General features: G+C 35.7%; 1 protein-coding gene across 1 annotated transcript; it reads right to left on the bottom strand.

Annotated features, from left to right (window-relative positions):
• Positions 1-404: 404 nt before the first annotated feature.
• MORN4 (MORN repeat containing 4) lies at positions 405-25,170 on the bottom strand. The gene is made up of 5 exons (XM_053692570.1): positions 24,960-25,170; positions 13,076-13,171; positions 10,156-10,270; positions 6,047-6,156; positions 405-1,450 (listed from the first exon to the last, which is right to left on the bottom strand). Exons 2-5 carry the CDS (start codon positions 13,140-13,142, stop codon positions 1,293-1,295), a joined length of 450 nt encoding a protein of 149 aa, XP_053548545.1. The 5' UTR covers positions 13,143-13,171; positions 24,960-25,170; the 3' UTR covers positions 405-1,292.
• Positions 25,171-25,226: the final 56 nt, after the last annotated feature.

Below are 25,226 nucleotides of genomic sequence, written 5' to 3'. Positions count from 1 at the left end.
CTCGCACTATGATAAATCTACCCCCAAGTGTAAATGTGCCAGAGTGAGCGCTTTCCACTGCCTTCTTCCTGAATAAATCCCAAATCAGCTTTGAATTGGCTGCGGGAAACTTTGATGCACAAAATTGAAAACTTTGCTGTACTACCCTCTATTTCCCCCTGTACTACCCAGCACAAAATAAATATACTGTGATTGTTATGCAGCACTGTGATTAATAGCCATATAGCAGTTAGTAAATTCACACAACACACACAACCTAACTAACTTACAAACAAACATATAATGAACATTCCCGTCATTTTGACTTTATGGAAATATTAACGCCATAACATTGCTTGTGAAAATGTATAAACAGTCTCAGCTTTGTGAGTCACTGCACAATCGGCTGAAAATGCAAACCTGGAGATTATATCATTCCCTTGTCCCCAAATATCTTCAGCTAATGTTCTAAGCAAATATTATTCAAAATGCCCTTTCTCCGCTTTAGAAAATCCAGCCGTACAAAAAAATAATAATATATAGATATATATAATAAGGCAAAGACTATAACAGCCAATTGAAGAACAAAAAAATAAATTACAAGATTTTTACTACCTCAAGTGATAATGGAATGTAAAAGTGTTCAAGCATTTCCTCCTAATAGAGGTACAAAAACAATAAAATAAAAGGTGTACAGACTAGTATTGATGTCATTGGTTTATACTGCCCATCTTAGGAGTACCTACATATGCTACTATGCAATATACACTAGTCATTACCCTGTACACCAATAATGCCCTACATGCTAGCTAGAGTTAATTAAATATCAGCATATTGCTTGTGTAAATAGAACACATTTCAAAATATGGAAACCCTGTGTTTACATATACTCACAATTCTTTCTTACATTAAAGTTGCCAATATAATAAACAGTGTAAAGTACCTAGTGAATAGAAGATATATTAGGTATGTGGATACATAACATTTGTATAATATGATATATAAATTATTTGTCTAATTACAATAACTTCTGAGATGCACAGGTCGGCTCTTCGGTCGGAGGCACTCTCTGTGTTCCATTGCACTTGGAAGGAGCAGTATTTGAGTTCGTTATATAGCTTTGGGAGCCTTTCACTTTTCCTGACAGCAATTATATGCGTGGTACGACAGATGAAGAGAGTTGGTGAAGTTGCAGCTTGTTTCTCTGCTTAAACCAGCAAGCAGTGTAAACAAGCCAAAGAGAAAATTAGAGTGAGGGTACTCAATGTATACCACAGGCGATGTAGCTGTCAGGAGAGGATGATATTTTCCCATCAGACCTGGTTCACTGCTAGGCAGCAAGCAGCTTTAGAGGCACTTAAAGCCCTCTGAATTGCGGTTTGACATTTTTCTCGCTTTACCAGTTTGTTATTCTCAAACAGACCTTCGTTCCTAGGAATCCCATGAGAGCCATCTGAAAATGTCAACAACCCTGTGTATGCACAAGAAAACAAATAAAGAATGCGGCCATATCTGATGGACAAGAAAGTAAGATTTAGATATGTAATCATCTTTCTAGGGTCATTTAAAGGGAGATAAAACCCAAAAATGTTTCTTTCATAAATGAGATGGAACATATCATTTTAAACAACTTTCCAATTTACTTCTATGATCAAATTCTTTGTTTTTTGTTATCCTTTGTTTAAAAGCAGCAAGGTAAGTTCAGCAGTTTTGCAACAGTGTTATACATTAGCAAGAGCACACTATTTCCTGTTATGTAGTGCCCAAGACGTGAATGCTACCTATCTAGACAGCTCTTCAATAAAGAATAACATGAGAAAAAAGCAAATTGAAAAGTTTTTTTTAAATTGTACGCTCTGTCTGAATCATGAAAGACAATTTTTGTGTTTGATGTCCCTGTAAAACAGCGTTCTAAATGGAAGTATGTAGGCAAACACAAAAAACAAACAAACAAAAACACACATTTGTTAACGTGTACAGATCAATTACATAATTATATTCACACAACATACATTCAAATAATGCAAATACATTTACTAAATATTAGTGATTTTAATCAAAACCCTCGACTAAGGATTCTAAATGGCATAAACTTAATTTTGAAAGATTTTGTAGTGACACACATTATGTAATAGACGTGTATGCATTAATTAGCTAAAAGGAACATTACAGTCAATATTAAACTTTCATGATTCAGAGCACATAAATTTAAAAAAAAACTTTCCAATTCACTTCCATTAATTAAATGTATTCAGTCTGTATATATGCCCAATTTCTAAAGCAACAGATCCTATTGAGCATGTGCAAGAACTCACAGAATATGTGCATTTTGTGATTGGCTGATGGCTGTCACATGATGCAGTGAGAAGGAAATAAACTAACTTTGAAATTGGTCAGAATAAAAAGAACAAACTACTACTCATTTGAAATTCAAACTAAGTGCTTTTACATAGTATTTTTATTATGCATGTGTTGATTGTGCTGTTTTATGGTGTTTAATTATCCTTTAAACAGCAATCAGGCCTTAAAGGGACAGTCTACACAAACATGGTTATTGTTTAAAAAGATAAACAATGCCTTTACTACCCATTCCCCAGCTTTGCACAACCAACATTGGTATATTAATATAGTTTCTAACATTTAACTTCTACATTTCTGCATATTTCTAAGCCACTACAGATAGCCTCTTATTACATGCTTTTTTATTTGCTTTTCACAACAGGAGACTGCTAGACCATGTGGGCCATATAGATAACATTGTGCTCTCTCCCGGGGAGTAATTTAAGAGTCTAAACAACGCAGCACTATTTGGCTAAAATGCAAGTCAATAGGTAATAAATAAAGTTATGTGATCAGGGGACATTCAGAAGATGCTTAGATACAAGAGGTAAACCACAGAGGTACAAAGTGTATTAATATAACAGTGTTGGTTATGCAAAACTGGGGAATGGGTAATAAAGGGATTATCTATCTTTTAAACAATAAAATTTCTGGTGTAGACTGTCCCTTCAAAAAGGAAACCTCAACACTTTCTTTCATGATTTTGATAGAACATACAATTTGAAACAATTTTTCTATTTACTTCTATGATCAAATTTGCTTCATTATCTTGTTATCCTTTACTGAAGGAAGAGCAATGCAGTACTGGCAGTTAGCTGCACACATCTAGTTAGCCAATCACAAGAGACAAAATGTATGCAGGCACCAATCAGCAGCTAGCTCCCACTAGTGTAGGATATGTGCATATTCTTTTTCAACACAGAATACCAATAGAACGAAGCACATTTGAACATAGAATTGAATTTAAAAGTGTCTTAAAATGACATGCTCTATATGAATCATGTAAGTTTAATTTTGACTTTCCTATCACTTTAAGGGGACATGAAAAACAAACTTTTCCTTTCATGATTAGGGCAGAGCATACAATTTTAAACAACTTTCCAATTTATTTCTATTATCAGATAGCAGCAATGCGCTACTGGAAGCTAGCTGAGCCAATTACAAGAGGCATATATGTGCAGCCACCAATCACCACCAGCTTGCTCCCAGTAGTGCTTTGCTTCTCCTGAGCCTACCTAGCTATGCTTTTCAACAAAAGATACCAAAAGAAAAAAGCAAATTAGATACTAGAAGTAAATTGGAAAGTTGTTTAAAATCGCATGCGTTACTCAAATCATAAAAGTTTAATTTTGACTTTATTGCCCCTTTAAGGCACAGACATACACCTCCTATTAACTTCAAATCCTAAATAATTCATGCAAAAATATTTTAACATGTTGTGCTTTTCTATATGCATAGAAGAAATGTTAGGTTTTACTAATCGTTTGCTTGGTTTACTCCTACTGTAACATTCCCTAGGTACCCTCCCATTCTTTAGTGTAATAATCTTCAGCTTGGTAGATGAGAAGTTAACGGTTATACAATGTTTACTCTATATCTGGAAGTTTTTTGATCCATTTTTTTTCCCCAAAGCAATCTTGGTCTTGTCTGGTAACAGTTTGGAAGCAATTTTACTTTGCCTGCTCCTGCTGTAAAATACCTCTAAAAATTGTGCTTGTTCCACCACCTCCAAAGAGTTCCTCAAAATTATTTAAAGTATGGTGAAACTGAAATGACCCTGCAACATCCTGCACTCTTTATGATCCTTGAAGGGTTTATTTTGACTTCTATGTTCCTTTAACCCCTTCACATTATTAAGACGTTCCATGCCGTCCTAACAGCACTGTGCTTTAACGTCGTTAGGACAGCATAAAACATCCTATCTTATGTTGCGTCCTGCAGCCTACCCCTTTGATGCAACCAAGAATCGGACGGGGGGGGGTGCCTAGCATCATAGGCAGCCCCCATGATCCAATCCCAACCTTGAAATGATGCGATCATGTGGTTTCGTTCCGATGTTAACACTTTGATGCCGGCACAAAGGGGTTAACTTCTCTGCATATGTAGTGGCAGAATAAAACAAGGCTTATGTCAGCGGCAGATAAAAAAGAAATGTTTTTTTCCCATGTATTAAATGAGTTAACTTTCTCCTGGTGTCAACTCACAAGCCTCACATGTAATCCGTTTGGAGTTTTATAGGCACGTCTATTCATACTGTAAGTCTCCTAAAACAAGTAGATTTTTGTTTCAGTTTTATGCTTTTGATATTGTTGCATAACGGAACAGTGTCCCTGCTGTTTATGTGTAACAAACAGATAGGAAAGCCAAGTTTATAGAAAATTTGAGCTGTTTTGAATATGTCCTACCTGCTGCCTTGCCACAATATAAAAAAACTTTTAAATGCAGAACATCTCTTTAATCCTTAAGGCCTGATTCTCTAAAGCTCTATGCTTAGGGGAAATGACCTAAAAAGATTGGTCAGTAATATTAGGTAATTCATGGGATTCTGAAGGCAAATTATCCCTAGATAGTAGTGTATCTCACTAAGGTGCTTGCCCTTTATTCCTCTAGGCAAATTAAATATATTAACATTACTTACAAAGTAAAAATTTGAATTAACATATGTAGGAAAAAAAAAATATATTTAATGTAAAAAGTAACCATTGTGTTTAATATACAATGTAAATTAAAAAAACACTAAGTTTTATCAAAAAGTACAAAATTCTAAGTGTAATTACCCCATCTACTGGCAAGTGGGCTGAACTGGCATGTTTCCTGGATGTGTCTGAAGTTCTCTCAAACAAATTATCATATTATTTTAGTCCTGCAGGCTGGGGCGGTAACTACAGGGGACGCCACTGCTACTGTGCCCATCCTTTTAAAGGGCCCACAGTCACTGCTCCCTCTAAGATGTGCAGGCCAAGAGTCAGGTCACATTCCAGCTACTACAGCTTTCCTTTGTGCGGATATCTCTGCAAAAGGAGGTGAGTGGAGCCAGACAGGCAATGCAATGTTTTTTTTAACCCTTTCTTCTCTCTCTCTTCAAGTTGCTCTACAGCATTTAGCATCTACAGCTGCTATTTTGTCATTAGTAATATAGATATGGCTTACCGAATTATCACACTTTCAATGGGATGTTCTTAGGCAGCTATTTTACTAAGAATATATGTTTGTGTGTATATATATATATATTATACTATATATAGGTGTGTGTGTGCGCGTGTGTGTGTGTGCGTATTATGTGCAGGACTCTTGTCTCACCATATGTAAGCTGGGGAGTTTGTTTTAAAATATGCAGTGTGTTTATTAAACTGATAGATGTAAGTAAAACTAGAAGTCAATGCAAGGTAAAGGAGAAAAGCCAAAATTGTATTTGTTTAAATTTTGCCATCAGTGCCGGGTGTTCCATGCCACATTCCCTCATCCTACGAGATTCTCCATTGTACAGAGCTTTTTATGAGAGGCAGCCCGACACCCACAGGACTTCCAGTTTCAGGACTCTTTTTTAAAAGAACTGAGTGAGTTCTGCCCATGTGAGGGTCATCATGGTGATTTCACATCATGCCAGTGAACTTTAGAAAATATGGCCCTATGTGTTTTTGGTAAACAGAACTGGCAGGTAATCTAGTTTAGTTTTCTACAAAAAAAAAAAAAAAAAAAAAAAAAAAAAAAAAAAAAAAAAACTTACCGTATCCTTCTACTCGGCCACTTTTAAATTCGCCCTCAAACTTCATATTGTCGTAACGAGTAAAAACACCAGTGCCCTGGAATTTCCCTTGAACAAACTCCCCTTCATACCTAAAAGAAAGATGTAAAACATAAATAATGGCACGTGATAAAAAGCCAAACACTTTAAACAAATTAAGAATAATCTGTGTCATGTAGTTTAGATTAGGCATGGCCCTGGGAAAGCCACACTTAAATTGAAAAAAAGATTTTTATGGCAAAGTTACACGCAAACCCAGAATGTAAATGCTTTACACTTTGAAGTGTGAAATTTTAAAACCTCAAAAGGTTTTTAAAATCCAGAGTAAATTTTTTTAAAACTCTACTCTTTATCTGACATAAATGAAAGTAGTTTACATTAAAGGGACATTAAACACTAAATACATGCTAGATAGAATGATGCATTCAAAGAAAAGATTAGTCCATGACTAACATGTAGATATATTTTTTAAAGTTTCATTAGTTGTTTAAAAAGTGACAAAATAAGTGTAAAGTTTTAGTGTCTATAAAACACTGGGAGCTGCCATGTTGTAACTTGTGTTACCTTTTCTGCTGTGGCCAATTAGGGACAGTTATAAATAAGTCACTAGAGTGTGCAGCCAATGGTTGTGCTGGATTTAACAGTGTTCTACACTTCCATTTCTAACAGGAACTGAAAAGCTCACAATTTCAGAATGTAATTACAGGCAAAGAGGACAAAATAAATAATGAAAGTATATTGCAGAGTTGTTTTATATATACAATTTATCATTTTATATTACCATCTCAAAGTGTTTAATGTCCCTTTAACATTGCTCTTGGGAATACACCTGCTTTACATAGCTCCTACCTCCTACCCTAGAGGTAGGAGCTATATAAAGCAGGTGTATTGGTAAGGTGTATACTATGCCTGAGGAAACGGCCTTATAGCGCCGAGAAACGCGTTGCATGTATAGGGGGACATTTGGATACCCTTATTCCACTTTTGTATTTGTTTTTAAACCTTTTTAATAAATACCATATTTTACAAAAATCCAAATTGAGTGGAAAGACCTTACCTGCCTGTGATTATTGAGTTCCTATTGGAGTACTATTATTGGCACTTCCCTGCACCTGGATCCTGCTCATTGGGAGACCCATGGTGGGGTGAGCTGACACTCCTGCTATAAATCTGTCAGTCTGCATCTACCAGCATATTGGTGTGCTTGGTGAATATCACACTGAAAATCCCAGCTGTGGGTGAGCTGTTACACCCGATAATTCTACAGCCTGCACCTACTAGCACATTGGTGTGCTCTATTAATATGTGAGTACCCATTTGGCCTATATTATATCGATTTTTTTTGTGTTTGATGATCCTGCACATGAGGCGCCCCTCTGTTCTTCTTTATATTCTACAGCTTTAACCCGGATCAATTGGTGGGGAGGAGGCAGCCAACATACGAAAATTTATTTTAAGGAGGATTCTCCTATATCCAAGAAGTATATTTTGTTCACTTGGGACATTTCTTTGTAAAATCTGTATGTATACTTAATATGGTTATTTGTATATTATACGTTGTATCAGACATACTGTATACTGCCAACTATTAAGCAGTTTTACTCTTTTACAAGCGCCCCCTTAGATTGTATTATATTATTTTCTTCATCTGTATTGTTTCTTTTAACTCTTAAGAACTGCGATTTTGGAAGCGCTCTCTTAAGGGCTGGAGGATGACAACTGGAGGCATGTAGCAGGGAGTTCCTGTCCGTAGTTTTTCTAAACAGTGTTGTGCTCAGTTTGTTTCTGTTTTTTCCCAATTCTTAGATCCAGGAAGTCTATTTCTTGTAGGCTATGGTTCATTTTGAACTTTAGTGATGTGTGTTCAGTTTGTTAAACCAGTCCATGAGGCTATCTTCTGTGTCTACCCAAATCACTAGCAGATTGTCTATGTTTCTTTTGTAGTATATTATCTCCGATCTTTTAAAACATGCGGTTCGCGTGTTCTCGAATTCTGCCATGAACAGATTTGCGTAAGATGGGGCCACACTGGACCCCATCACTGTGCCAACTAGTTGCAAGTAAAACTGCTTTTTAAATCTGATGTAAACCTGCTTAAGCACATTTCAAGTACATCTAGGATAAACTCCAAGAGTGGCCCCACATAGGGATATTTCAGTAGTAGACGCCTTATTGCTGCCAATCCTTCCGAATGGGAAATCACTGTGTACAGGCTAGTGACATCTAATGTCACTAGCCAACCATCATCTTCTCATAAATCTAGTTCTTTAAGTGATTTAATGACTTTGTTTGAGTCTTTTACATAAGAGTCCATATTGCTGTACTAGTGGTTGCAGCAAACTGTCTAAGTAGACTGCTAAAAGAGACTATCGGTCTCTGTAGATATTTATGAATTTTAGGCAGCGTATAGAAAATCGGTATCCAAGGGTATTCTGTCTTCAAAAAGGTAAGAGTTTGTTGGTCTGTCCAGCCGTCTGCCAATGCTTCCTCTAGGTAAGTGTCTATAAACTTTTTAAATACTGTAGCAGGATCTCTTGGGAGTTTTGAATAGATTTTGGTATCATCAAGTTGTGACAGGACTTCCTCTCGGTATAATGCGTAATCCAATATTACTATCGCACCGCCCTTGTCGGCTCTATTATCTCATCTACGGCCAGATTTTTCATAGCTTCTCTCTCCTTTTTGTGTGTATATATATATATATATATATATATATATATATATATATATATATATATATATATATATATATATATATATATATATAAATATATACTATAAATTAACAAGAGTATTGCAGCATGCAGTAATACCTTTTTATTGGACTAACATTATATAGTAAAAGACAAGCTTTCAAGAGTTTCCTCTCTTCCTCAGGTCTGAAGCAATACACCCAAGGAAGAGAGGAAACTCTTGAAAGCTTGACTTTTACTATATAATGTTAGTCCAATAAAAAAAAAGGCATTACTGCATGCTGCAATACTATTGTCTTAGGAAGGGGATATTTGGTCCCCGAAACGTCACAGTAAAGAGTGTTTAAAAAGACACATTTTACATATACATACATATTAAAATATACATATTATATTCTTTTTTATTTGCCCCCCTCCCCCCCCCCCCACCGCCCCACTTCCTCAAACACTCATATTTTTACCTATTTCCATTTGCAGCAAAGAGAATGTTCCTATTTTATCTGTGTATTTAAACATTGTTTAAAGTTTGTTTAAATTAATGTAAAGCTTTTTCCTTATAAAAGGAGTCTACACTTTAAAAAAAACAACTGAAAAATGTGGCCACTCGTGGTATAAGAGGATTAGGAGTGTATGGCTATATTTACTATATTGGGTGGGCACAGTGTGTGCCAACATACCAGCTACACTTCATAAAACAAGTACATTCTTTTCACTGCCATGCAAATAAAACATTCCCCACTTCAAAAAGTATTATGAAATCTGAAGGCATTTTTCCCCATAAAATCTAAATTCACCAGAAACTGTATTCTTCTTAAAGGGACAGTCTACACCTTAGTCATCTTAAAGTCTTACTTTAGATTAAGCTTCAAATAGCCTCCTGCACCTCTTTCTATATCATGCAGCAATAACAGTAAAAAGTTATTTTAAAATGAATATTCTTTCTGGCCACTTTGAAATGGCTGCCAAGCTCCCCCCACTGATGACATCACGATAATGCCATTTCTATTTAGAAGAGTGTATAGATGCAGCCCAGATTGTGATGTCATCAGTGGGTGGAACTTGGCAGCCATTTCAAAGTGACCAGAAACTAAAGTCATTTTTAAAATAACTTGTTTACTGTTCCTGCTGCATGATATAGAAATGGTGCAGGAGAATAAGGTGTAGACTGTCCCTTTAAACACACAGCTTTTGGTAGAGGTCTAGTTTTTAAGAAGGGAGAGTGTCGCTTTAACTAACAGGATATAAAAACAAAAGCATTTACTAATAATGAGAATAGTGAGCACAACCAACAGCAACCTAACTCCCTTGTTTATGAAGGACAGTCCAGGACAATGTAATTAATTATGAAAGCTGTGGGAGCTACACCAGGTGCATGTTACGTATGCAATCTCTTCTAACCTTGAGCCATCTGGAAAGGTGAGCACCCCATATCCGCTGAAAAGCCCATTCTCAAACTGGCCTACGTACATGCTCCCATCAGCAAATGATAGCTGGCCAATCCCATGTCTCCGGCCTGCAGGGTAAGGATACAACATCTGGTTAGTACAGTAAGGAAAACATTTCTTTGGAATTTCAGGAGCTGGACATCAAAATATGTTCTTCTCATCTGCCATCAAATGTTATGTTTCATATAAAGATGGAAAAAGACATTATTTTGTTTTTGTATGTAAATGTTCCTGTACTGAATAAACAATGCTTATGTGTCAGGGCTGCAGGGGTGTGTCCCTCTCCACAAACAGAACAGCGGGAGTTGTCCTTATCGACCTATCATCATTACAAGGAAGTACACCATTTATACTGCTACTATACTTTATGTCTATAGCTTTACTTAAAGGGACATGAAACCCATTTTTTCCCCTTTAATGATTCAGATAGAGAATAACATTTTAAACAACTTTCCAAATTACTTCTATTCTCTAATTTGCTTCATTCGCTTGGTATCCTTCGTTGAAGGAGCAGTAATGCACTACTAGGAGCTAGCTGACAGCCAATGACAAGAAGCATATATGTGCAGTTGCCAATAAGCAGCTTCTGAGCCTGCCTAGGTATACTTTTCAACAAAGGATATACAGAGAACAAAACAAATTAGATAATAGAAATAAATTGGAAAGTTGTTTAGAATTACATGCTCTATCTAATTTATGAAAGAAAATTTTGAGTTTCATGTTCCAAGAAAAATATTGTCCTTATCAACCTATGGCAATTGCAAGGAAGTACACCATTTATACAGCTTTAGGACTTTCAATGTATATAGCTGTAATTAGCTTTTGTTAAGCCCTAAAATGCCCCTCTAGTATAACGTTAATAAAATGCTGTCATTTGTTGATTTTTTTTTTCTATAAACAAAGGCTTGTCTTAAACTATGTGTTTAACACCTGCAAATGGGTTAAACAAACAGTCACACATCTGCCATATTTCCATGCCACTCTTGAGCAGGACATAGCTGGAAATGGTGGATATTTACATATGTGGCTTTTGATTGGCTCGACAGTTGTGTCCTGCTCAGCAGCAGCTATGGGAGAACAACTTTTCAGGGGTTAATAAAAAGACAAATGTATTAAAAATGAAATGATCCAATGAACTAGAGCATTATATTACTACATGAGAATGGGCCTTAACTATGTGTTTCTTTCATGATTCAGGTACAACATACAATTTTAAACAACTTTCCAGTTTATTTCTATTATCAAATTTTCTTTGTTGAAAAACAGGAAGGTAAGTTGAGGAGCGTGCACGTGTTTGCAGCACTATATGACAGCAGTTTTGGAACAATGTTATACATTAGCAAGAGCACTAGATGGCAGCACTGTCATGTAGTGCTTCAGGCATGTGCACGCTACCTATCTAGATATCTCTTCAATAAAGAACATGAGAACAAAGTAAATTTAATAGTAGAAGTAAATAAAAAAGGTTGGTTTTTTTAACTTGTATGATCTGTCTAATTCATGAAAGTCAGTGTTTCATGTCCCTGTAAATAAGGGTTTTAACCTTTTAACGCTGTTAGGACGTTGTATTTCGTCCGAATTTTGCTGGGCTTTAGTGCCGAAGGACGAAATACAACGTCCTAACTGCTTGGCTTTCCTGAAGACACTGGCGCTTCCCTGATGGGATCACGGTCTGGAGGGCGTGCCTAACATCATAGGAACGCCCCCCCCTGACGCAATACCATCATTTAAATCTCGTGATCAAGGGCACGATTGCGAGATTTCAAATTTGTTTACATCGGAACAGTTGTTCCGATGTAGACATGTTAACCCCGGCACGAAAGGGCTAAATGGAAGTATGTAGGAAAACATTTGTTTTAAAAAAACACCACATCTGCTAATGTGTACAAATCGATTACATAAATTATATTCACACAACATTAATTCAAATAAAGTAATGTGCTACAGATGTGCACGCTAACTAGATATCTATTTAACAAAGAATAACGTGCGAACGAAGCAAATTTGATAATAGAAATAAATTGGAAACTTTTCTAAAAATTATGTTCTCTATCTGAATTATCAAAGAAAAAGTTTGGGTTCCATGTCCCTTTAAATGCCAGCACTCTGCTTATAATACAAAGAGTCAACTCCATAGATAAGACATGTCGCACAACTCCGATCTGCTTAATGGATCAGCGGCGGTTTCCACGCAAGTCCCAAGGAGCACTTCTACTGTGTATTTAATCCCTTTGCGGGGTTAAACATAGAGTAGAGAAGGGTCAATAGAAAAATGACATGCTCTAATGGAATGAAAAAATGGGCAAAGGGATGGACGCAAAAGTGGAAATAGTACAAAATCGGCAGAAAATGAGCTTGGTAAGTAGGAATAGGACAGGAGAAAACAAAATATAGGGGACTTAAAGGGACACTAAACCCAATTTTTTTTCTTTTATGATTCAGATAGAGCAAGCAATTTTATTTCTAATTTACTCCTATTAATTTTTCTTCGTTCTCTTGCTATCTTTATTTAAAAAGCAGGAAAGTGATGCATAGGAACTGGCCCATTTTTGGTTGAGAACCTGGGTTATGCTTGCTTATTGGTGGGTAAATGTAAACCTCCAATAAGCAAGCGCTATCCATGGTGCTGAACCTAAAATGGGCTGGCTGCTAAGATTTACATTCCTACTTTTAAAATAAATATAGCAAGAGAACGAAGAAAAATTGATAATAGGAGTAAATTAGAAAGTTGCTTAAAATTTCATGCTCTATCTGAATCATGAAAGAAAAAATTTGGGTTCAGTGTCCCTTTCATAAAGGTGATTAAGAAACCTGCGCTGAAGTTTTGCATGAGCACAAATGTGATAGTATTTATAGGTTTGCATCTCACTAACCTTCCTTCCACTCTCCAAGATATTCCTCACCGCTGGAGTAGGTAAAGGAACCTTTGATGAGAGTCATATTTTCAGCTTTGTAAAGAACAGTGAAACCTGGTAAAAAGCATGAAAAAAAAACATAAAATAAATACATACAGTATCTCATTAGATTTATTATTATGTTGTTGCAATTCATGCCAATGTTACCATAGTGATCATGCTGAAAAGTTGCTGGGTAGAGGTTATGTCTGTAGCACAAGGTTTGGAAAACGTAAATTCTTTAAAATGCGTTGCGGACATCTGTGAAACTCGAAGTGTTAATACTAATCCAGAGGTTGACAAAATATACAACATATGAAACTTAGAAGCCAGCGTGAATATTGTAGTGCTAAGCACACTGTTTTATGAGCTGGTTAAGTTATATAGGATTCATCATGTTTTGTATTAACCGTATTTCTAACTGTATCCTTAAAGGGACAGTGAAGTCAAAATTAAACTTTCATGATTGAGATAAAACATGTAATTTTAAATAACTTTCTAGATAGGCTTAGTAGATGCTGATTGGTGGCTGCACATAGATGCTTTGTGTAATTGACTCACCCATGTGCATTGCTATTTTTAAGCAAAGAATATCTAAAGAATAAAGTAAATTAGATAATAGAACTAAATTGGAAAGTTGTTTAAAATTGTATTCTCTACCTAAATCATGAAAGACAAATTTTGTTTTAGTGTCCCTTAAATGATCCATCCAATACATGTAAGTTTAATTTTGACTTTACTGTTCCATTAACCAAGAGTGGCATTTCAGTTTTAATCATAGGAAATAAATAAAAACGGTAATGAATGACATTTAAACTGAGACTTTTTTGGTGCTTAACATTATTAATAAAAATGTTCAAAGCTAGCAATGCTCTAATTTTGTTTTTTGTGTGCAGTGTCATATATGAGACACGTTTCAATATTATAATTTCTCAGTGCTGTAGTATTGAGACAGTACACCTATATTACGGCCATTTTGTTAAGAAAGAAAACAAAACAATATAAAATGGACAATACTGTTACAAAGAGATGATGAAGACAATCCCAAATGCCATGTCCCCCCCCCCCCCCCAGTATTTGGGACCTAACTTTAGCCCGTCTGGCTAGTTTATAACTAGGCCTGTAAGCTTCAGCTGTGAGAGTGCTCTAGCTAAATGTTGTCTCCTAGATACAGCTGAACGTTTTGTACTCCTGTGGGGCTCATCAGTGAGGTGCAGCCATATCCCTCTAGGCACACTGTGCAAGGGATCCACGTCTGGTTGCCACTTCACCCGTAGGAAGACTAGTCCCCCAAGGGTATTTATTAACATACAAAACATCAAAGGGGAACAAAACACAGTATTAGTAGTATGTCCAACACGTACTGTTAAATTAGTTTTAGTTTAGATAAAAACCTTCTCATTCAATTTTCAGGCAAAACAAAAAAAAAAGTATTAAAACACTTTAATCCCTTAAGGACCAGACCATTTTTCAATTTCTTTCCCTTAAGGACCAGGGCTACTTTTGTATTTCTGCGGTGTTTGCGTTTAGCTGTAATTTTCCTCTTACTAATTTACTGTACCCACACATATTATATACCGTTTTTCTCGCCATTAAATGGACTTTTTAAAGATACCATTATTTTCATCATATCTTATAACTTACTATAATTTTTTTTTTATAAAATATGATGAAAAAAATGGAACCCCCCACTTTTTCTAATTTTGACCCCCAAAATCTGTTACACATCTACAATCACCAAAAAACACCCATGCTAAATAGTTTCTAAATATTGTCCTGAGTTTAGAAATATCCAATGTTTACATGTTATTTTCTTTTTTTGCAAGTTATAGGGCAATAAATACAAGTAGTGCTTTGCTATTTCCAAACAATTTTTTTTTTTCAAAATTAGCGATAGTTACATTGGAACACTAATATCTGTCAGGAATCTCTGAATATCCCTTGACATGTATATATATATATATATATATATTATTTTTTTTTTTTTAGTAGACAACCCAAAGTATTGATCTAGGCCCATTTTGGTATATTTCATGCCACCATTTCACCGCCAAATGCGATCAGGGTACGATGCTGGTCGTTAAGGGGTTAAACGAATTTGAAACCGAAATGTTTTCTTTCATGATTCAGACAGAGCATGCCATTTTAAGCTACTTTCTTATGCACTACTATTATCAATTTTTCTTCATTCTCTTGGTATCTTTATCTGAAAAGCAGGAATGTAAAGCTTACGATCCGGCCCATTTTTGGTTCAGAACCTGTGTAGCACTTGCTGATTGGTGGCTAAATGTAGCCACCAATCAGCAAGCGCTATCCAGAAGCTGAAGCAAAAATGGTCTGGATCCTAAGCTTACATTCCTGCTTTTTCAGATAAAGATACCAAGAGAACAAAGAAAAATGAATAGGAGTAAATTAGAAAGTTGATTAAAAATTGCATGCTCCTCACTTAGACAATTTATCTGGCAGAGTAAAAGATCTAGGATATCTCTTACCAAACTTGCTTTGCCAAACGAATATGGAGGCGTGGCACTGCCAGATATAAGATTTTATAACCTTAGTTTCTTAGCTCGCATAGTAACTGACTGGATCTTTTTTAAGCATTATGTTTTAAATAATGAGCTTGAAATAAACATATGCAACCAATATCTCCCATTAGCATTGATCCACTCTGTGCCAAAAGAATTACCAGCAGAAATTAAGGTACTTAAAACTATATCTAATCCATTTAAGGCGTAGTGGAAAATATCCAAGTCTCTTTCAATAAATAGTAAAGTCTCGAACTATCTTCCTTTAATAGGGAATCCGAAATTCCAAGCAGGCCTAAACTCTGCGGTCTTCAGAAGATGGCACAATAATGGGCTAAATAGGATAAATTATTTAGTAGACAAAGACAGAAAATGTATTAAAACATTTGAAGAATTGAAAGTGGAATACAGCCTATTTAATAAAGATTTATTTGCATACTTGCAAGAAAGGCATTTTGTTCTTGAAATAATCAAAGAAGGGGGCTGGTGCTGGGCTTTGGGTAAATTGGAAAATGAGCTAATCTTAGCTAAAAATGGTCATATGTCTATCACCCCGTGCTATCATCTACTTGGTACCAATAAAGGTGCCCCTATTTTAGCAAAGATAGCATCAGTCTGGAGTCTTTTAACTGCTCATAACACCATTTAATTAAAAACTCTTCAATTATCAATAAAGTAGCACAGGCTACACTCTCGGCTACCTGGCGAGAAGCACATATTAAACTCCTTCATGGAGCATATTTTACCCCAGAGAGAGGTGCCAGGGTACGCAATCTAGATTTTAATAAATGCCCTAAATGTTCCTACCCCGCAGCTGATTTGGTGCATATGCTATGGCAATGTCCAAAAATAAGAAACTTTTGGAATAAACTAGAATTCTGGCTAAAAAATGTATTGAAGATTTCGCCTCTGGCTTTATCACTGTTTCAAACTATATTGTGTCTAAGGAATGAAGATGGCCATCAGACTAGCGAAAAATTAGTAACTTTATCTATTTTGGCTACTAGATATTTAATCTGCAAAAAGTGGAAAATGCGATCAGTGCCAAGTATCTCTGAAGTTAGGAACTGTTTGAAAAAACAGTGTATATTGGCACAAAAAGATACAAATATAGACAACGAATCTGATATTAGGAACTTTAATAAATGGGCAGTATTCATTAAAACACTCCCCGACAGAGAAATAGATTATCTGATCTTCCCATTTCAAAACTCAGAGATAGTCCTTCTGGGTATCTGGAAGGTGGTGGCGGAAAGCAATTGTTTTGTTTTTTTTCTCTCTGTGGGTTGTTGTTTTCTGGATGGGAGACCGCCTGGGATTACCAAGAGCGGTAGGTTTTTTGTTTTGTCTTAAATAAGGAAAATTACAACAGTAGGCATATATGAAAAATTGGATCTCTATGTATTGGGTTAAGGTGTTCTGCTGATCTCATGTTGATTTCTGATGTACCATAATGTGTTTTGCAATTCTGCATGAATACCTGAAGATATTGATAATTTTTTTTTTTTTTTTTTACTAATTGATTTTGTATTATTGTACAACTGTGCCACCAATTGTTGGTTAATTAAAAAAAATAAAAAATTGCATGCTCTGTCTGAATCATGAAAGAACAAATGTGGGTTTCATATCCCTTTACTGACCAGCAACCTAACCTGTATGTCCCTTGATATTTCAATGGGGCTTTCTTTTTTTATACCGCACAATAATAGGAGGGCTACAGGAAATGGGGAGGTTGTAACAGCGCTATCAGCGAGACCCATGCTATTACAGGCCAAAAACCCTTAAGACCAGCAAGATACAGGGTAAATTATGCTTTTCTACATGAACGGTAAAAACCCTTAATGACCAGCAAGATACAGGGTAAATTATGCTTTTCTACATGAACGGTAAAATTTAAGCCCTTAAAGGGACAGTCTAGGTCAAAATAAACTTTCATGATTCAGATAGAGCATGTATTTTTAAACAATTTTCCAATTTACTTTTATCACCAATTTTGCTTTGTTTTCTTTGTATTCTTAGTTGAAAGCTTAACCTAGGAGGTTCATATGCTAATTTCTTAGACCTTGAAGCCCACCTCTTTCAGATTGCATTTTAACAGTTTTTCACCACTAGAGGGTGTTAGTTCACATATTTCATATAGATAACACTGTGCTCGTGCAGGTGAAGTAATCTGGGAGCAGGCACTGATTGGCTAGACTGCAAGTCTGTCAAAAGAACTGAAAAAAGGGGCAGTTTGCAGAGGCTTAGATACAAGATAATCACAGAGGTTAAAAGTGTATTTATATAACGTGTTGGTTATGCAAAACTGGGGAATGGGTAATAAAGGGATGATCTATCTTTTAAAACAATAAAAATTCTGGTGTAGACTGTCCCTTTAATAGTAAGACCTCTCCACAGGAAGGGATCAGGTATGAGAGAATTTTCTTTAATTTTGTGTATCATAGTTATTTGTTTTTTTTGTGTTGCCCTAGGCAAAGAAATCTGCTGCCTACCTTCACAATTAATTAGCAATATTAATTTCTCAAAGCTTCTATGAGGTAACACATTAGAAAGATTATCATAGCAGTATAAAAAAATAATAATATTCACTTCCTACAGGCCAAGCACACATCAGAAAATATTTTGTGCTAAATGTTCTGCCTTTTTTACATTGAGATGTTTTATTTTATGTTTTAATATTTCTAGGCAGCTTTGTACGCTGCATCACGTTCAAGCAATTTAACATATGGGCAACAGGGTCTTTTGTAGATTCATTTATATTGAAATACCCACACACCATGCACCCACACACCATGCACCCACACACCATGCACCCACACATTTTTTTCAATAGAAAAATAGAAACTTTAATGACAAAAACATTTTATTGCCAGAGTTTAAAGTTCCCAATCAAACTTAAAAAGCTTTGATGTTCTGAAACTAACCACCCCAGAGAATGTAATAATATAATCTATTATTTGGTGATAGAAGGTAGAGCATGAACTTTTTAACATCTTTCTAATTTACTTCTATTATGATTGTTCTCCTGGTATCCTTTGCTAAAAACCTTACCTAGGTAGGCTTAGGACACTGGTTTTCAAACCTGTTCTCAGGCCTCCCCAACAGGCCAGGTTTTCGGGATTACCTTTGGTGAGAGCAGGTAAAATAGCCATGTTTACTAATCAGCTGATTATTTCGCCTGTGCTGAAGTTCAGATATCCTCAAAATGTTTTGTTTTAGTGAGGCCTGAGGACCATTGGCTTAGGAGAAGCAATACACTACTGTGAGCTAGCTGGTGATTGGTAGCTGCACGTAGAGGTCTCTTGACATTGACTCCCTGATTTTGCTGCTCCTAAGACTTCATGTTTACTCTACAACCAAGGATACCAAGAGAATGAAGCAAATAGAAGTAAACTGAAAAGGGGTTTAAAATGGCATGCGCTTTATCTGAATCATGAATGTTTCATTTTGGCTTTACTGTCTCTAAATTCTGGCAATAACAATGTCTGCCATGGACATATACACACACTTACATGGATGCCAAGCATACAAACATCTTGGTGGGTTCCTAGATGTCATACGTAGTTGACAAACCATGTTGTAATTATTTCAACATTCTGTTTTTTTTTATTCTATTTTACAACAGAATGTTTAAAGGAAATAAAAGTCACAATGAAACTTTCATGGTTCAGCTAGAGCATGCAATGTTTAGAGACTTTCATTATGCTTCTATTACCCAATCGACTTAGTTTTAAAGGCCGGAACAGCTGAAACGCGTAGATCTGCTTACTTTTATTCTATCTTGTTACCTGTAATTACTGGTAGTAGGTCAGGTACATCGAGCCATTTGATATTTTATGAGTGGTCTCTAGATGTATAATTCCTGCGCCAGGACCTACCATTTAACGGCTAACTTGTTACTTTGGATATCCGCTAAAAACCACAGCTTCCTAACAGGCGAATTTACCTCTGACCCGTACATCAGATCTGGTAGTAGGACAAGGAGACTAACACTCCTTTTACAACAAGTGGGGTTTGCAAACACAAAACATTATTCTGTCCCATAATCTAACAGTGTTCTACCCCAACGGAGACATGGATCCCAAAGAAATTTGCTAAAACCCATAACAGACATTTTGAGCACGCACCTTTAAAAAAGGAAATTCATTGTTTATTAGTTTTATTGCAATGAAATCGGATTTATTAAGCTGCTCAGAGCCCTATCAATTATACCTCTGTGTTCCTTCTCCATCTGTGAGCCGCAATTGCGAGCAAACATTACGGACTCTGAAAGTCACCTTAATGGAAAAGACTTTTATCACAGGTATCAATTTGTATATATTTTAATTTGTAACCAAATTATTACATCTTTTAACGTTCTCTGAGTCTAAACCACATTGTAGGTATTTATATTATTTGTATTTGTATTATACCACAACTTTGTCACAACGTGTATTCTGTTTATAACTGTATTCATATACGTACATTAACTATTCTGATGCCGGCATCTACATATTGACTTCTAGTACATTGTAACATTCATGTTTTTAGTGTATTGTATTAACTAATAAATCTTTTATTATCATACTGACACACAATCATCTATCTGTTACTACCATCAATAGTACAATTTACCTTCCTTTACGTTTAGGCAATACAAATCTAATCTAAAAGAGATCTCTATTTGCTGTTTTACAGCGCTATCCCTCCCTTTTTATTTTGTATCCATTTCAGGTTTGCAGTTTTAGAGGACTGCTTACCATTTTGGGATTAGCCTTTAGAGAATTTGTAAGAGTGTAGTATCTTTAAAGGGACACTGAACCCAAATTTTTTCTTTCGTGATTCAGATAGAGCATGCAATTTTAAGCAACTTTCTAATTTACTCCTATTATCAACTTTTCTTCATTCTCTTGGTATCTTTATTTGAAATACAAGAATGTAAGTTTAGATGCTTGATGATTGGTGGATACATTCATTCACCAATTAAAAAGTGCTCTCCAGAGCGCTGAACCAAAAAGAAGCTTAGATGCCTTCTTTTTCAAAGATAGCAAGTGAATGAAGAAAAATTAATAGGAGTAAATTAGAAAGTTGCTTAAAATTACATGCTCTATCTGAATCACGAAAGAAAAAAATTGGGTTCAGTGTCCCTTTAATAATATTTTTTCGCATGCTAATACTTGCACTGGGTTTCAAGCCTGTCTGAGACAAGGGGTTAGAGCAGTTAGAGCCAGCTGAGGGGAAATGTAGTTCCAAAACCTCTGGAGGGCCAAGTTTGAGGCTGTCTGGGTTAAAGGAACAGTATACACTTTGTAATTACAAGACATTTCTGTTGTCTTGATATACAATAACATGTCAGCCATGTTTAAAAATGTTAAAACAAATTAACATCTTGCTTGCTGCAATTGTTTTTCAATAGCCAAACTCCACCAACATTTACATTATATTGGAGGAACCAATCCAGATAACGAGGCTAGCCATGATAATTAGGTTAGTATAAACTGCATCATTTTCCAGTTGTTATCTTCTAAAACAATTGGAGAAAGACATGTAGTAGTGTGCAATTCCAGTACTGAAAAGTAGAAAACACACATTTTGTCTGAGCTAAAGTACTTGAAAAGCAGGAAAACAATTAAAATATTCTGCATAGTTTTTTTTATTCCACATAACAAAACCTTTTTGTATTAAAATATTGGAGTGTTTACTGTCCCTTTAAAGGACATGAAAACCAAAAAATTTCTTTCATGATTCAGATAGAGAATACAATTTTAAACAACTTTCTAATTTACTTCTATTATGCCATTTATTTATTTCTCGTTGGATCATTTGTTGAAGGAGCAGCAATGCACTACTGGTTTCTAACTGAACACATGGGTAAGCCAATAACAATCGGTATATATGCAGCCACCTAGGTTCTTTGCTGCTCCTGAGCTTACCTAGATGAATCTTTTATCAAAGGATTACAAGAGAAGGAAGCAAATTAAATAATACAAGTAAATTGGAAAGCTGGTTAAAATTGTATTATCTATCAGAATCATGAAAGAAAAATGTTGGGTTTACTGTCTCTTTAAGTCTCAATAACTTGCACATGAAAGAGTTAAATAATTCCTTAGCAAAGCCAAAGTGCTCAAGAATGATTAGTCTAGACTGCAGGGTGAGATGATTTAATAGACTAATGGATCTCGCAGCTTTCTCTTCATACATGATGTCACAAAGTGCTTGACTCAGAGTCCCATGATACCACTTGTCTTAATAACAGTAAAGAAAAGAGACTACCCCACAACCCCTCCTCTCCAACCACAGTTTCACAGAATGGAACCACCTTCTACTGGACACTGAATTCAGTAATGCACCAAAATGTTTATTTTACCGATGTATATTGTAATAAAAGAGGTTTCAAAATGCACATAAAACAATTGTGACAACAATAAAATTGATAGAAATGAAAATTTGATTCTAATTTTTCATAAACATCTATGAAATAAAAATAGACATATTTTGTAAATAGTATTCATGTTTATGTAATTTGTATAATTAATACATTTACTATGGAAATCTAGTTTTGCTTATGAATTGCTGAAATGCTTGTTAAGACAGAAACATAAATACATTGAATGCACACACTGTAGTGACAATTACAGAACAGTCCTAATGCAGCTTGTTGCTGCTAGCTGAAAACAAATCAATACTTTAGTATACATGTATACATTCATATAGCTCAAACAAATGATTTAAAAGCTATATAAGAAAAAAGTATATTTACATTTACAACCCTGACAGTGACACTACACCACTACAATATTGTAATTTATTTAAATAAGTTATTTAAAAGAAAAAGCTGACAAAGATATTTCATAACTGATTATGATTATTACACACAGCCAATGTGTTCACACATTTGTGCTCCCAAATATAAAGGGATGTAAATTAATCATTATAGTAACAGTAAAAGTGAAATCAAATATTGTAGTATTATTTCTGAGCATGATGTTATTTTTTTGTAAGATAATAAACCTCTGTGAGTCATGCTTACGAATAGCCATATATGATAAAATGTAAACACACAAATTATGTCCTAGTTCCCGTAAGAATGAAATTATTGTTGAAAAAGCATAAATATAGTATTCACATAGCATTGTACAAAACATAAATACTTACTAGATGTTGCCTGTGACTAGGAAAGTTAATCACACACAACCCTTTCAAAAGGACAACTGGTATAGATCTCCCTTGGGGGCTACCATAAAATACCAGTCATGATTCAGTAGCTCAGCCCACCCTTCATATTTTTAAGGGGGGTGCAGAGCCAGTCCTGGGTCAACTGGTTAAAGGGACAGTGAAATCAAAATGAAAAACTGTCATGATTGAGATAAAGCATGCAATATTAAACAACTTTCCATTTAAATGTTATTATGTAATTTGCTTTGTTCTCTTTTGTTAAAAACCGTACCTAGGTAGGTTTAGGAGCAACAATGCACTACTGGGAGCTAGAAGCTGCACTTATATGCCTCTTGTCCTTGGCTCAGCTGATGTGTTCAGCCATCTTCCAGTATTGCTGCTCCTTCAACAAAGGATACCAAGAAAAAATGAAGCAAATTTGAGAATACAATCACATGATTTTAAACAAATTGTCCTAATTGATTTCTAACTGAATCATGAAAGAAAAATGTGGGGTTTCATGTCCCTTTAAGGGGCTCGCTCACTGAACCTCTACCTGACACTTTGCACAGACTGATTGAATGCAGCATTCCCTTGGCTGTTTTATTATTATACTATGTGGAACATTGATGGTTTATGTGTGTGTCACAGCAAAGTTACTAATAGTTACTAATTTTTGTTTAAAAGAGATTGTTATATTATATGTAGTAAACCAACTTAGCAATATACTTTAAAAGAGCCCTTTAAAAGGCCACTATAGTGATAAAATGACATGCTTTAATTTGTTAGATCATGTAATTTTATCTTTAGTGACACTGCAACACTACCTATTTAACCCCACCACAAAGGGGTTAAACACATTAACAAAGTACCGCTTTGGGGACGCAGAGCACTGCTAGTCCTGCACAGAAACTGCTGCTGATCTAATCAGCAGCACTAGTAGCACATAGTGTTGCAAAGACACTAGTGATAAAATTACATGCCCTAATTAATTTGATCACTTTAATTGCTCTTAAAACTGCTATATTCCACACAGTCATTAGTTGCACACTTTAGTGACACATTTATAACAGTCTATATTTAGCCTCAGCAGAGAAGGTAACCTGTGTTACAGCATAGTTGCACCTATTGTTTTATGGACAATATGTATACAACTCATATAATTAATAGATCTACTTATTATTCTCAAGCTAATATTTGCTTTAAATACATCATTCTATCTGGCATCTATTTATACTTTATTGTCCATTTAATTCTTTACCTTTCAAAATGTCTGCAACACATTGTCCTCTCTGGCATCCAAAAGGTTAAACCTTCTGACACCTGTAAATTATTTGTAAAAAAAAAGCCAGGAGGGCAGAATATTCTATCCTCTGTGCTGGTTTAACCCCTTAAGGACCAGCGACATACCCTGTATGTCACTGGCCTTTTTTTGGGACTTGATTGTTTTATAGCACAGTCTTGCCACCAGTGTTGAGACTGCTCTATTCCACAAAGCCTGCTGGAGGGAGTGCATTAATAGCGTGTTCTTGCTAGACTTGTGCTTTTATGTCCTGAAAAAACCCTTAACGACCAGTGACATACAGGGTACATTGTGGTCATTAAGGGGTTAAGATGCCCACAAAATAAAAACAGTTTGAGATTTGGGCACTGGAATATATATATTTTTAAATGGTTTAGATTCTTGTGATAACATGTACAGTCTATAGAGGGACCAATACATTACATACAAATTAATGAATGGTTTTTGTAGTTTTACACAAGTCTTAACTGCTTTAGATGTTCAAGCAAACATATTTTATTGATATGTAACCCTCTGTTTATATAGTAATAATTATTTATGCATGGTTTAGTAGTTTTTCCAAGCTAGAAAATAAAATTGAAGTGCAAAGAAAGGTGGATGTGCTGTATCAGGACTATGTAGCATCCTAGAATATATTGTGTATTGAGGTGGTACTACCAAACTAAAAGGATGCACAGACTGTTACCTTGACTCACCCTGTAGTATTGGTAAACCAATATGATTGGCATCTGATCTTGGTGTAATATGAATACTGTGCTGTAATGAAGTGATGGATCACTATAAAGCAAGGTTTCGCTTCACTTCTAACCATCCTCTCATTGCCCAGTAAAAGACCCTTAATTAGCCCTAGCTGCAGTGATGAGGATGCCCTATGTAGCACCATAGACGCCAACCCACTCACCTGTTCCCAGGGCTCCCCATTCACACGAATTCCCGAGCAGTAGCTGCGCTCTGGCCCTGCTCTAGCTTGTTCCCCCCCGGCAATCATCATATGCTGGGCTCCTTGGGCGTTGCCATAACGACGAAAAGCCTCTCATCTTCCCATTGGTCCTCAAACTCCTTTAGCTTTACAGATAGATAAGAGACCTGGACCGTATCCTCAGTTGAGGCACTTAACGCCATCTTTGTTTTGGGCACAGAGCTTAGTACAAAGCGAAAAACATTGGCT

The sequence above is a fragment of the Bombina bombina genome, chromosome 9 (genome assembly GCF_027579735.1).
Source record: "Bombina bombina isolate aBomBom1 chromosome 9, aBomBom1.pri, whole genome shotgun sequence".
NCBI classification, from domain to species: Eukaryota; Metazoa; Chordata; class Amphibia; order Anura; family Bombinatoridae; genus Bombina; species Bombina bombina.
The sequence above is the reverse complement of the archived record's forward strand: the minus strand, read 5'-3'. Positions and strand labels throughout refer to the sequence as shown.